Source organism: Microtus oregoni, unplaced genomic scaffold (assembly GCF_018167655.1).
Source record: "Microtus oregoni isolate MIOR12 unplaced genomic scaffold, Mior012 000044F_ref0000062, whole genome shotgun sequence".
NCBI lineage: Eukaryota > Metazoa > Chordata > Mammalia > Rodentia > Cricetidae > Microtus > Microtus oregoni.
Window position 1 is genome coordinate 6,693,855 of NW_024543218.1, and position 13,409 is coordinate 6,707,263.

Below are 13,409 nucleotides of genomic sequence, written 5' to 3' on the forward strand. Positions count from 1 at the left end.
AGTAGTGACCTGCTCGCAGTGAGCCATATGATTGTCGTCTGACACCAAATCAAGGAGACACCTTTAAGTTTGTAAAACTAAAACCCTGCAAGTGTTTTACTGAAAATGGAGAGCAGTTATTTCACTGTTTGTATGCTGCCATAACTAAAATTCAGGAAGCCACTTATAGATGGCTGTATCACAAAACCACAGGCTGGTTAGATAGTGTGGCTCATGTGCATGGGATAGCCTCGAGAAGGCGCTGGCCCCATCGCACAGGCTCCGCCCTGTTAGCCAGTGCTCCCTTTGTTTCAAGGTGGAATTCACGCACTCATGAAGTTATATGTCTGGAGGGGAGGCCTTTCTTCATGCGACAGGAAAATGAGCTCTGTTCTCAACTTCTTTGATGTAGGACGCACTTACATATGCTTATCACAATTATTGCTGTTTCGTTATACCTCAATAATTTTATTTGGTTCCATGAAAATGGTTCTAGAATTATAGATTTCTACCACTTATACAATTATAGATGGATATTTAATTTTTATAATCCTGGGAAAAGCTACGGATCAAAAAACATGTAATGAAAACATACTTATTGCTAGTGAAATTACCTTTGTAGAAATTACCTGTTTTCTTCAGTGAGTTTACATTTTTGTCTTTTTAGCATTTTTAAATGTATATTTCTAAATGTACTTTGCAGATTGATTAAGAAAAAAAGACAGATCTTGTTCATTCTGTAGTATCCTTCTTAGGCATGATTTGAACCTAAGACCCAAGTTTTAGAGTTTTTCAAAGTATTCAGGATACATGGATTTGCTTTCTTGTTTAAGATAGGATCTTGTTTAAGATAGTATCCCTGGCTGACTTGATTCCATGAAAAAATGCAGCTAATTTATGTAAACAATTTGATTAATTTTGCCATTTAAATCAACATTTAATCATCTATATATACCTACCATCCGTCTATCATCTATCTATCTATCTATCTATCTATCTATCTATCTATCTATCTATCTATCATCTCTATATATGCATCTGTCTATATTTATCTATCATCTCTCTATGTGCATATATCTATCTATCTATCTATCTATCTATCTATCTGTTATCTATTATATGAAAACCTATATTTAAAGTAGAATTGACAAGGCTGGAGAGATGACTTAAGAGCCTTAGTTGCTCTTCCACAGGACCCATTTCAATTCTCAGTCCCAGGGAATCTGACACCCTCTACTGGCTTCTGCAGGCACTGCATGCACATGGCGCATAAACACATGCAGGCAAAACACCCATACACATAAAGTAAAATAGATAAATTTAATTCCAAAAACAACCGCATTGACTCTAGATAATTATTAAATATCTGGCAGGCACAATAAAACTGATATTGATATGATTACAAGCTAACTTATGCTTTTTGCTGCTCTTGCCGAAGACCCAGGTTTGGTTCTAAGCACATACATGGTGTGTTACCACCTCCAGTTATGGGAGATTATGTATTATCTTCTGTCCTCCAAGGGCATTAGGCATACATGTAGAATAGACACATACATTCAGGCAAAACAAGTATACATAAATTAAAAGTAAGTAAATTTTAAGATAAATAAATAATAAATTAAAATGGCAATTGTTGGACAATATTGTCACTAACCCTTTGGTATCCTCTCTCCTTATATGATAAAGTAAAATTTTGTGTGTATTTCTCATCTTAATTTTGCAATTTGAATTTCTCTATGTAAGAAGGTTTGGTGAATGCTGGGGTTTTGTGTTTAATGCTATGCTCGTGTGCCTCTGGCGAGAACTAATGCTCTTTTTTTTTTTTTTCCTTTCTTCTGTCTGTGAGCAGAAACTATCGAGAACAGAGGTATGTGTGGCAGTGATCTGAAAAGATGCCTGGAAAGTCTGACCCTTTGTATCTCTGTTGAGATTCATACATGCAGTTTCAAGTGCATCTTTGTGTTTTGTGTAATAATAACCTTGATCACTTATGATTTTAAAATGATAATTAAAATTATTTTTGATAGCAATGTATATATAGAAATAGATTTTTCTCATCAAAAACAAACTTTTATGTTAAGTTGTCATGTTTGTTTACATTGGTTTATTGGCTTTCCTTCATGTTTATAATGCTTTTATTCCTAATAGTCTGAGGGAAATGATTTTTGTTACTGTTGTAGTGATAACTTTCATAAGTTACAAGAATTAGCACTTGTTCCTATCAAGGGATGTTCCGCAATGTTCTTTATAAAATAAAATATTTTTATATGACTTGGTAATCATAAAGGTAGCTAAGGAGGAAATTTGCATGGTTAGAATCCCTGCCCTGTTGAGCCTCCTGTGCTATTATTACATAAAGAATATAGGGAAAGCCAATCACCTATTTACTTCACCTGAAGATCTCCACTTAGCAAACTGTAAAAGAGACAGAGGTCATAATTTCTTTTTAAATAGGAATTTCTGGTTTTGTCTAAGTTGCCCCAGTATTGAGATAGACATTTCACTTCTCACATTTTAAAAATGATTAATTCTACTCGCTGTTGGTACCCGAAACTAAAATATTATCTTGGAAACAGATGAGCCCATGCCAGGTGTTGCACATATACTACTTATTTCTGGGTTCAGGGCAGTTGTAAGGATTCCTGCTTAATTTTTCCTGTCCCATTGAGTGCCCATGTCACCTTAGAAATAGATATGATATATATAGTTAGACCTTTGCAGATTCTGACCACAAGACTTATTTTGTTTTAGAAAACAAAATTTTAATCTTTATTCTTCTATTTCCTTTATTTTACAATTTGCACTCTATAAGGCTTTGGTTTTAAATGTCTACAGACTCTTTGTATCTACATGATATCCAAAGGTATCAACTGAAATGCTGATCATAACTTAGATTGAAAACTATCTACAATAAACCTAACATTAGACATCTTTCCTTTGGTTTAATAAACTCCTTATTAGAAAGAGTTAAACTTAAACAAAATTATTAAAGTTTTAACACAGCTGGGGTTCTTTGTGACATGTCTTGAACTCATGAGAATTGAAGCACATGCAGAAAGCAGGGCCTATTTAGGTTTCCTGTAGGTAAAAATTTCCTAATCGTATCAGAAATCTAAGATTTGTGAATTTATTCACAGAAAATTAAATTGATGAGATTACGATGTGATGATTTCAGAACCGTTTCTATAGGAACTAAGTGAAACTATGATTAATTTAATACTGCCGGATACACAGAAAGGGAAGAACATTGCGCAGATGCATGACATGAACAAAGCTAAACCCATGCTCCAAGCTACTGTATGGATGCTCTCCAGAGCACGGAAACTGCCTGCCATGCAAAAAGGATGGACATTTAAAAGCATATACCAATTTAGTATTCTGACTAAACACATGCATAGTTACAAACATGTTCACACTCTCACTATCCTTTTTTGTCTGATGTAATTTGACACTCCTGGTGCTACAGCCTTTGTTTCACAGATAGGACAGCTCTTCTGAAATCCAGTCTGCGTCTGGGGAGTCAGTCCATCTTCGCAGAAGTTTATTTTAGATATTTTGTTATAGGTCAACAAAACTTTACCTTCTTGTCCATGGCTGATAATATTAGTTCTGTGCAATAGTTCTCTCTAGAGAGCAGCAAAGGGTGGATGTTAGATCAAGAAGTTATGCATGGAAGTCTCTTTAGGGTTCTTTTAGGTGATGCACTTTAATGAGTAGAGGGAAAATGGGTGGGCAAACAGACACAGCATACATCAGCACATTTTCAGTCCTGTAGTATTATCCACAGACATTCAAAGAAAGACCCATCTGGTTCCAAAGATGCAGGCACTAAAGCCAAGAACTTGATGTCATCTTCACCTTTAAATTAGGATGGCCTTTGCGGTTCTCTGGTGGGAAGGCCATTGATGAGGAGGCAGGGTCGATCTGCTCTTGTGTGGTGTGGGGAAATGACTACTGTCTCCCAGCTGTGAAGTCTGAGTTCTCTGTAACCCTTAACATGCTGGTCAAGGGGGAGGACTGCGGGAGTCACCAGCCCAGCTGTGGCCCACACACTCCTTTTTGGCTGATAAAACGTGAGGCTTTGCTTTGTCATTTAGTGCTTCAAGCAATATTAAATATATGGGCATTTGCCAGATGACTATTAACATAGAAATGGCCCAGAAATGCCAAATTGGGCCTAATGTTCAAAATTTTAGAGAAGCTAGCCAAGCAATTCAATAAATGAATCGGATAGCAAACTTCCTACTGAACAACAACAATAAAAATAGAAGCCGCACATTGGGACCTAATGGGAGTGTACCCCCACACATATATTATTATAGTAGTTCACGTCCTCTGGTGGCGTCCCGGGGAGGCCACGAACCACGGAACCACAGAGCCACAGTGAAGCCTTAGATACTGAGTCATTGCAAAGAAGATTACTTGCTTTTTTCCTTAAAAGTCCGAGGACAGAAAACCTCTTCCTTTTCCCAGTCAAAATTATTGGCCTTGAGGGATAATCTCATAGACCATGACAGCTGTATGGTTGACAGCAAGAACTTAAATTTTAATTTTCACTCGGGTTTGCAGATACAAGCAGAATAAGGAATATTGGATGGACTTAAATTTATAAACCATCTACATTTGGTGGAAATCCTTTCCCTTTGTTTGAAATGAACACACATCACTGTGACTAGTGAGGTGTGTGATTGTTAGACCCCATCCTTCTGCTCTGGGGTTTCACCTTAAGCAGAATCTCTCCTACCTCCTTTCTTTATCTCTCATCTGTTTTATCCATTTGTTTTCTTTTTGTGAACTGCCCACCTTTTCTTTCCCAAACCGTTTTTGACTTTTTTCTTTTTCTTTTGCATTCTTCATATTTCAGTGATATTCATGCATCTGTCAACATGAGTTGGTATAACTTAACAGTATTTCTTAAAACAAGGGAGTAACTACCAAATCCTGGAAGAGACAGCCCAGGCACTAAGCAGGGACAGGAGAAATGTGTCCTTCACACTGAGGTTATGACCTGGACACCCCCCCCCCAGCCTCCCGTTTTCTAATTTTGAGTGTGTATATGGATTGATGGCATAAACATCACTGCTCAATAGACCCTCTTAGGAAGGTCACTTTTCTCTCATAATCAGAGCAACCATTTATCTAAAGGTTTTGGGGTTATTGCAAAACAAAACAGACAAAAAAACTTTTTTGATGTTTAAATTCATAGGGCTCAGTACTAACTGCTTTATAATTATGAACACATTGTTATCTGAAATAGAATAAAAATAGTCACTAAGCTTATAAATTGTAGATGTGGGAAAATAATAATTATCATTTGCATAGTCTGCCCAAAATCAAGTTATAGGTGTTGATCTTTGTTAACAAATAGAAATTCCTTAAACAATGTTATTTAATAAGATGCATCAGTTCAACTAAGAGGTTGTAGATAGAGAAAACAATGACACTTCGTAACTAATGTAGGAAAGGTTGATTTCTAAGAAAAATGAATTCAGTTACAAAGCATTTTTTCTTTTCTTAATTATTTGCAGAAATGTGTATCTAAAATATTTGCATATAGTGTAATAAAAATAAAGAAAAATTCCCATTTGAAAACCTACGGCTTAGTCCAAATAATTACTTTCAGGATCCAAATTGGAAGTAACATAAAAACACTCAAATTTTAAGACAAAATCCATAAAAGAGAAAACAATTAGGAAAAAAAGAAGTTCAATTAAAATTTTTAAGACACTCATCTAGTTGGCTTTCCATGATTTTTCTTAGCAAATGATGAACTGTTGTATTGATGGCAGGAACCTGGGACTCTCCTCACTAAGGCAGGAAGTAGTGCTCCGCTAGGATGTAATAGACTCTGTAGAAAGGATTGATTATGTGTATTCTAGAGATGTTTACAGTGAAGTTGGTAAGAATCCAGTGTGGCCCGGGAGATGAAAGGAGAAGCACCCTAGAACCCCATTCATTAAACTGAAACTGTTCTAACTCCCGGACTGATTCCTTTATTTTTGCTGGAACCTCTATCCATCAAGCGTGGAGCTAGCTTTAGAAATTAGTTTAGTAAGAAAGTTTTCCTTAGTTAGTGTATGGAGAACTAGATAAGGTCACACAAATTAAACTTAAAATACATGCTTTATTTACATTCACTGGGCAATCTTTTTCTGATTTGTAATATATGAGCTGCCTAAATAATCTAGGAGAGGATTTCAGTCAGAAACAGCTAAGTATTTTTAAATAATTTCAATGATATAGGAATCAAAATAATCCAGGGGACATCTGAAAGGGTTTCTGAGGGTTAAAACAGTATCTGTAAACAATCACGGTAATTAAACGAACCTGAATTGAAAGGGACTTAGGGAGTATATGCTTTTGCTGAAGACTTACTGACATATACCTGTTTGAAATTCTTAGCCCATCCCTAGCTTTTGACATCTCCACCTATAGCACAAGTGAAACTGGTCATGATTTGGATGCATTCGGTTCTTTGAGGCCACACACTAAATGGCTGCATTGGCTGTGGGCAGAGTCGTCTAGGGTATTTTGTGTCTTTCCAGTTCCCTCAGAAGAGAGAGTGAGACTGTTGCTGTCTTAGCTCATTCAGAATGAGACAAGAGGCTTCAGTCCTGCACCGGCTAAGCAGATGCCCCTGTCTTCCTCCCCTCCTGCTGTGGTGGAGCTAGGCAGTGTCACCACCATCTGTCACAGATGCCTTCCATAGTCTCCCGAGAAGCTCGGCTACTTTTCAACTCTTTCTTCCTCTTGCTAAGTTACGTTCCTTTACACAGTCTACTGTCTGATATAAAATTACTGCTTTGATTCAAACTTCGGTCTCAAATTTTCTTTAAATAATGAAGGTGCAAACTGAACACCAAATTCGAATGAGGTTTTATTTGGACTTAATTATAGAAAGCAATCCAGTCTTTTAAAACTAAGACAAGGTTATAGTCGTCATATATTTCAAATCATGAATAATTTATTCACCACATTTGAAAACAGCCTGCTTTATTTGAGCAAGGAATGTCTAAACAGATCTTCAACATCAATTTTTAAAAGGAAACAGTTATTGCAGTTAACATCTCCAGGTAGGGTGATGTTGCGTTGACACTAACTCATCGTCCCATATTTCTCCGAAAACAAGGCTTTATTCGTCCAGCCTGCCTAGACTTCATGATTCTATTTCTGACCTCGGCAGCTAGAATGAGTTGAACTTGTCGCATTTATTAATAATCTCATGTTATAGATTTGATCATGTAGACCATTATCCCTACCTCTCTTTTTCCTGAAGTGATATTTGTATATGTCTGTGTTCATGTGTGTGTCTTGTTTTCTGACTCTGAAATGTTTATTATGCCTTAGACAGTTACCCCAGGGAGATTATGTAAAAAAGCCTGGAGATGGCGACTCTTTTTATAGCGACATTCCTCCCGGAGTCAGCACAAACTCAGCATCTAGTTCTAAGAAGAGGTCTGCCTTTCTGTCGCATTTTCAGATTTCCACCTGTTCCATCACACATTATTCCATTAGTCAGAACATTTCATTATTTTGCAGCAGGTTTGGTTACTTCTTCCTTCTTTCTTGAATGTTAAAATAGTATCCCTTGTTCTTTGATTACTCCACTTCAAAATGCCATATGCTCAGAACCGCTTTGTGTAGAAAAATCAGGCTAAAAAATGGAAAACAAAATGCAAAAACTCTAAATCTGTGTAGAAACCCCTGGGTTTTCCCTGCCATGTTACACATGGCTTAAGAAGCAAAACATAGTATTTGAAAATATTTTTACATGGTGAGCTTTATGTCATGTTTGGTAGTCAAAGAAAAAGGGTACTGTCATGCTTCAATAAAGGCAATTAAGATCATTAGTAATATAAGTGCTGCATTGAATAGTTTTTAACTTTGTGTATTTCAAAGCTAAGCTTGCTGTGAAAACAATGATTGCTTCTCTGTGAATCATCTATTTTAATATTATGATTTTTTCTGGAATGGTTATTTGTAGACTTTATAACTTTTATCTTAGTTGAAGAATTAAGTATAGGTAGCATTACAGTATTATTTATGTCTCAAACTCTAATAATATATTCTTGTTCTAGCATCTTAGGATGTATGACACCTTTAAACATTCAGTTTGCTTTATAAGCAGTTGACAGGATGAACTGAGAACTAGAAGAACTAAGCAGGATGTCACAGGGTGGGATTTACCTTCACCTAAAGGGAACTAAGATATCATTGTAGAAAACAGGCTTTAAGTTTCCATGGAGGTTTCAAGGATAGCGACAGAGTTTCAGATGGCCCTCTCATAACACTGAGCACTACCTGTAGACTGAGGAACTCGTTTACCGAGAGGGAACATGGCCTCTTCTGACAGTCTGAGTAGAGTGGATGGTCCTTAGAGCAATCTGCATTGCTGTTCAGACCTTATAGGCACTGAACACGAACCCAGAAACGTTAGTCACTAGGAACTTTCTTAGGCACGTTTCCTTAGATAACAGAACTCAAAGCAAAAGTCGTGCTGGTATTGAGCCTGGAAGCATACAGGGTTACATACACTTTACAGAGTACAGAAATGACTTTTCATTTATTCTTGAGGACTTGTCAGCTGAGAGAGGATGACTGGGGACCTACTAGCATTCTCTGATACAAATATTTGCTTGGTCAAATATAGAATTTTAAATTTAATAACAGTAAAGAGTAGAGAAATCAGTGGGTTCTCAACCATTCATTGGCCTTCCATACAAAGTAAGAGTGACTTTGTGATTAGGAGAGTAGTGTGTATGTTTCCACTGACCAAGTTCTGTTTGCTTTCAGTCAGAGGACTCCCTTGCAAACTCACATTATTAGGAACTAACCAGAGTGATCGTAGGGGAGTGGCTTAAGCTAGCGCTGTCCCTACAGTCTCTGATAAAAAGCTTTCCAATGCTCAGGACTGGCTCCCAGATTTTGGGAAACAGTACACTAGGTTCTGATCAGTCAAAAGCATATCAAATCATTAGGCTCCAGACAAGGTTCGTCACCTTCCTTTCATTATGAAATGTCATAAAAGTTTTATTTTATGGTGTAAGGTAGGTGCATTAATTTTGATTCTTACAGTTAATTCGTTTAGTAATTGCAGGATACAAATAGCAGAAGGGCTCAATGGTGCATGGGCTTTGTGAGAGATATCTCCATGATAAAGATCTGATTCAGTTCAGTCATTGGGCAGTTAACTGGCATACATTATATTCATTGGGGACATATTTATGTGGAAAAATACCAACTCTCCGATGATAATTTCATTAATTTAAATTTGTGTATTACTTTCATAAAGTGAGCCAGGTTCAGTTGGGCACATTTTATGTGATCTCTTAAAAGTCCATGTTCTCATAATATTTGAATGAAAATCATTGCTTTACAATTAAGAAACATCTATGGTGGGACCCCATTATAACCCTGCTGCTGGGGTTATGTGACTGCAATACTTGCTGAATTTGCTCTGTGGTTGCTGTGTTCTGGGGAATGTAAATTGGCTTGCATTCTATCCCGCTGCTTTTCCATTTATGACTATTGTAATGGGGTTCCATTGTATTTGACTTTTCTTAAATTGAATGTTGTGTAATTCTGCCTTCTTCATGAAGATGTTCATGTTTTCTTCATTCTTTCATTTCAGATTTTTTTTATTGATTTGTTTTATTTAGTGCACAGTAATGCTTACAAATTTTGCTTAGTGATTCCAAAACATTTATCTGATTATATTTTTGAACAATATGCAAATGCTTCTGCTTTCAGGTCAAACGGGCTCTCTCATTCCTGGAGTGAAAGGATTCCAGACACAAAACATATTTCAGACATCTGTGAAAACGGCAGACCTCGAAGTAACTCCTGGCAAGGTAGTGACCAGCGTTCAGAATCTAAGATCTGGCTTCTGGGGCCCTGTAAAGATGTATTGTTCCCCATAAGCCGTTCAGCTCTTCTCCCAACAAAGAGCTTTAGAAGAGAGGCCGGCTGTTTGTTTTGTTCTTTGAAATCTCCTTCGTGGGAAATGGTGGCATTGTCACTAAGTAGGCAGGAAGCAATGGAAGGTCATGCAATTCCATGTATTTGGAGGCGATGCTGGTTATAAATTACACCCATTAGAAGTACCATATAATTATACATGAAACAATTATTTGTCTGTATGAAAATTTAGCTTAAATGATCTTTTTTTCAGGTAACCTGGGAGGCAACAAAAAGAAAATCAGAGGCAAAAGATTTAGACCTCGATCTAATTCAACTGAGTAAGTTGTACATTTAATGGGAAAGGCATCCAAAGGCCCTGTGCTATTAGTGGTGACTGTTAACTAAGCAGATAGTCAGAGAACCACCTACCATGCCTCTGGACTGGGTTTTGTCTTTTTAATTCTCTTTGCCCTATAAAAATTAACCTTGGCTTTTCTCTTTTACATAGGCATCTCCGCAACTGTGCCCATACCAATATTCACTGATAGTGGGGGTATCACCCTTGCTGCGGGCTTTTTCCTCCAGTCACCTGCCATTGTGGTGTTTTGGTTTCCTTTGAAAGGAATTACGATAGCTGTCTTTTTTTCTCATCATTGGGTATCCAACCATCTCAAAGGGCCCCCCTTTCTCTCCTCTGGAAGCCCCAGGGCGAATCCTCACTATTACAGTGTGCCGTGCTCACAGTCTGAAGCCTCCACTCAGAGGTCCCCATGGCTGCTGTCTAAGCATTCTCTCAGACTAATGGGAAGAGCTTCCCTTTTAAGTTTTCCTCCTGGGGATGTCCCAAAGGCCATTTACCTAAACTTGCTCTTTATCTGACTCATTGTCACTAATGCAACATTACCTGCTTTAAATGATAGACATATTTTTTAGTGGGGTTGAAAGTTACCTTTAAAGTCTTTTATTATGAAGTAAGCATCATGCATTTTTTGGTGGTGTTTCTTTCTTCACTTAAGAAAGTGCAAGCAAAGCGTTGCCCCCACAAACCTTACCCCCTTCATAGGGTAAAGCACACCGTTGATATTTTTCCCAGCCGACCGTGCCCCAGACATGATTATGATTGCCCTTGCTGTTTCAAGTCCCCTGCATCTCTGCTCACACCCCACTCTGGCTGCAGTTCTGACCAGGACCTCTGACTACTTTGAACAAAAGAGTCTGAGTAGCAGGTGTCTGTTAACTGCTTGTTAGAAACTTACATTAGCTTCTCCATCATATACCCTGCCTTTTTCAGTCCAGGAATAATAACATTGCCCTGAAATTTGGACCTTCCACCTGAATGGTATTGTCTTGTAAGTGGCTTGTCAACATTTACTAGAGGATCCTTTTACCTTAGAAACAATAGCAGTTTCAAGTGATACCATTGCATGGTCCAGAATGGCATCATAAACTTCCACCATGACTAACTAACCTCCTGGAGTTTATCTTCTGCATTCCCAAGTGCTTGGGTGCTGTAGGGCTCACTGCAGATAAACTCTTCCTGGAATGTTATTTGATTTGTTTTGCATGAGGCCACCTGGTAAGAGGGCTCCTCAGCTTATCCCGGTTGCTCATAAGATTATGAGTACATTTTGTAACATTTCTTTGGAACTTCCTCTGTGGACTTTTAGTGCTAGAACAGTATTTCTGTGACTAGACTTTGACAGCTCCTAAGGAGACAACAAAAGGTCAGCAGGTACTAAAGCAATGGAGTCAGGACCAGAGAACCTTTGATGTTCACCAATATTCATATAGTGTTTTCTAGGGCAGGCGTTGATTTTAAAAATGTATAAAATTCTATTTATATCACATGATAAAATTGTATTAGGGATAGCCTTTATGAAATCCTGCCTGTGATATAATTAGGTTCTAATATTTACTGTTACAGTATAATAGAAACCTCTCAGTGTTTCTCAGAATTTTCTGAGTTTGGGTGCATGACTCATATGCATTCATTGGAGCCAAGTTTATGAAGCTGACTGTCCATGACCAGAAACTTTCTTGTATGGGAACTGTCTTCCATACATGCATACACATTTACATATTTCTGAAAAATATGAATTTCTGATATATAACATATCAAGAGTTAGGTTAGCAACTTTTTATACTTTCTCTCTAGAAGTCATCCCATTTGGTGATGACATAATACACCATTTGTGTGACTAGACAAGGAGCAGAATGGCCACCGGAAGCACATCCTTTTTTTCTGTAGCAGGAACTGTTTCAGGTCTGTTATTTCACCACCCCCTTAGAACCACATCATCCCAAAGGATGATGAACAGTTTGGGCCTGGATTAAAACATTCACCACCCAGCATGCTCTATCAATTAGAAAACAAAACAAAACACTAACTGTCCTTGTTGGTTCTACTCGTTTCCCACTCAGAGATTTTTGCATCTTCCTTACTGTTGTTCACGCTATAAATTTTTTTTTGGCTTAGACTTTGTATTATATATTGTGTTTTTACAGGAGGGAGCCCCAAGCTCCTGAGCCTGGGCACTCCCTCGCCCAGACTATCCCATCCCAAGGCATAAGCCCAGGGGGCTCTGACAGCCCCCAGACAGGGAGTCGGGATCACAGGTCAGTCTCCGCTTGCCCCTTCACTCTGGGCTGCCACGTTAATCCTCCTCAAAGCCCCTTCCTTGGCTGAGAGCAGGGTCATTTGGTCTTTGACAGAGTCCCCATATCTGCTCAGTGGTGCTCCTGACCCAGTCAGCACCCGCTTTCCATCTTGGAGAACACGAAGAGGTTCTCCTATCCTGTCCAGCGCATTATTTTTTCTTTTTGCATGTTGCACTAACACGCCACGCTAAGTGAGGCCATATAGGCAGGTTTATTGTAGTCGATAAAGGCCCATCGCTCTCGCCACCGTGCCAGGTCCCCACAGCGCTCCAGCACACATCTGAAACCGAGGCGAAGGTCCATCACATGCTGAGCCAAGCTATGTGTTTGGAATTTTTGCGGGTCAGCCATAGCTTTTGACCTTTGAGTTTCAGAGATTGCCAGTGAAAGGACCAAAGGTCTCCCCCAGGAAGTGGCTTCCTGCCTGTGGGACACCGGGTTTGCAGGGTGGCGGTTTCCCTGACAGCGGCTGCATGAGCTTTCCCGATGGTCATCAGCGGTTGCACTTGCTTTTGGACTTTTTCTTGCTGTTTCAAGTCCCAGTGGAAATGTTCACGTGGATTTTCATTGGCTATCTCTGTGAAAAGTGCAAGTTGGCAAAGGTTGTGGCTAAAGGCAAAACTAATGTGAGTTCTTCCTGAATCAGGAGATGTATCGCAGCAGAAATGGTCTTATAAGCATAAAAATCAATAGAACCTTTCTTCCAGGGTGGAATCATAATTTTTATTTTACAGAATACCTTCTTAATGGCTCAAAATAAGGAAAAAAAGCTGTGGAGAAATAGTCTTATTTTTAAATATAACTGGAAATATATTAGTTTTGGTTTAAATATATTTATAAATAACTCAAAAATTAAATATGGAGGAAAGAAA

The 13,409-nt window shown here is 38.3% G+C and overlaps 1 protein-coding gene across 11 annotated transcripts in view; it reads left to right on the top strand.

The window, feature by feature from the left end:
* LOC121434714 (disintegrin and metalloproteinase domain-containing protein 22) overlaps positions 1-13,409 on the top strand; it is a 224,827-nt gene that overhangs the window by 193,736 nt on the left and 17,682 nt on the right. For 3 of the 11 annotated variants that reach the window (XM_041633617.1, XM_041633619.1, XM_041633620.1), the window contains exons 26-29: positions 1,829-1,846; positions 7,327-7,521; positions 9,730-9,830; positions 10,151-10,217. In XM_041633617.1, the coding sequence (XP_041489551.1) occupies positions 1,829-1,846; positions 7,327-7,521; positions 9,730-9,830; positions 10,151-10,217 (381 nt within the window). Of the gene's footprint in view, positions 1-1,828; positions 1,847-7,326; positions 7,522-9,729; positions 9,831-10,150; positions 10,222-10,387; positions 10,654-12,384; positions 12,496-13,409 lie in introns of those variants that run through there. The other 8 variants (XM_041633623.1, XM_041633625.1, XM_041633616.1 and 5 more) reach the window with 7 other exon arrangements.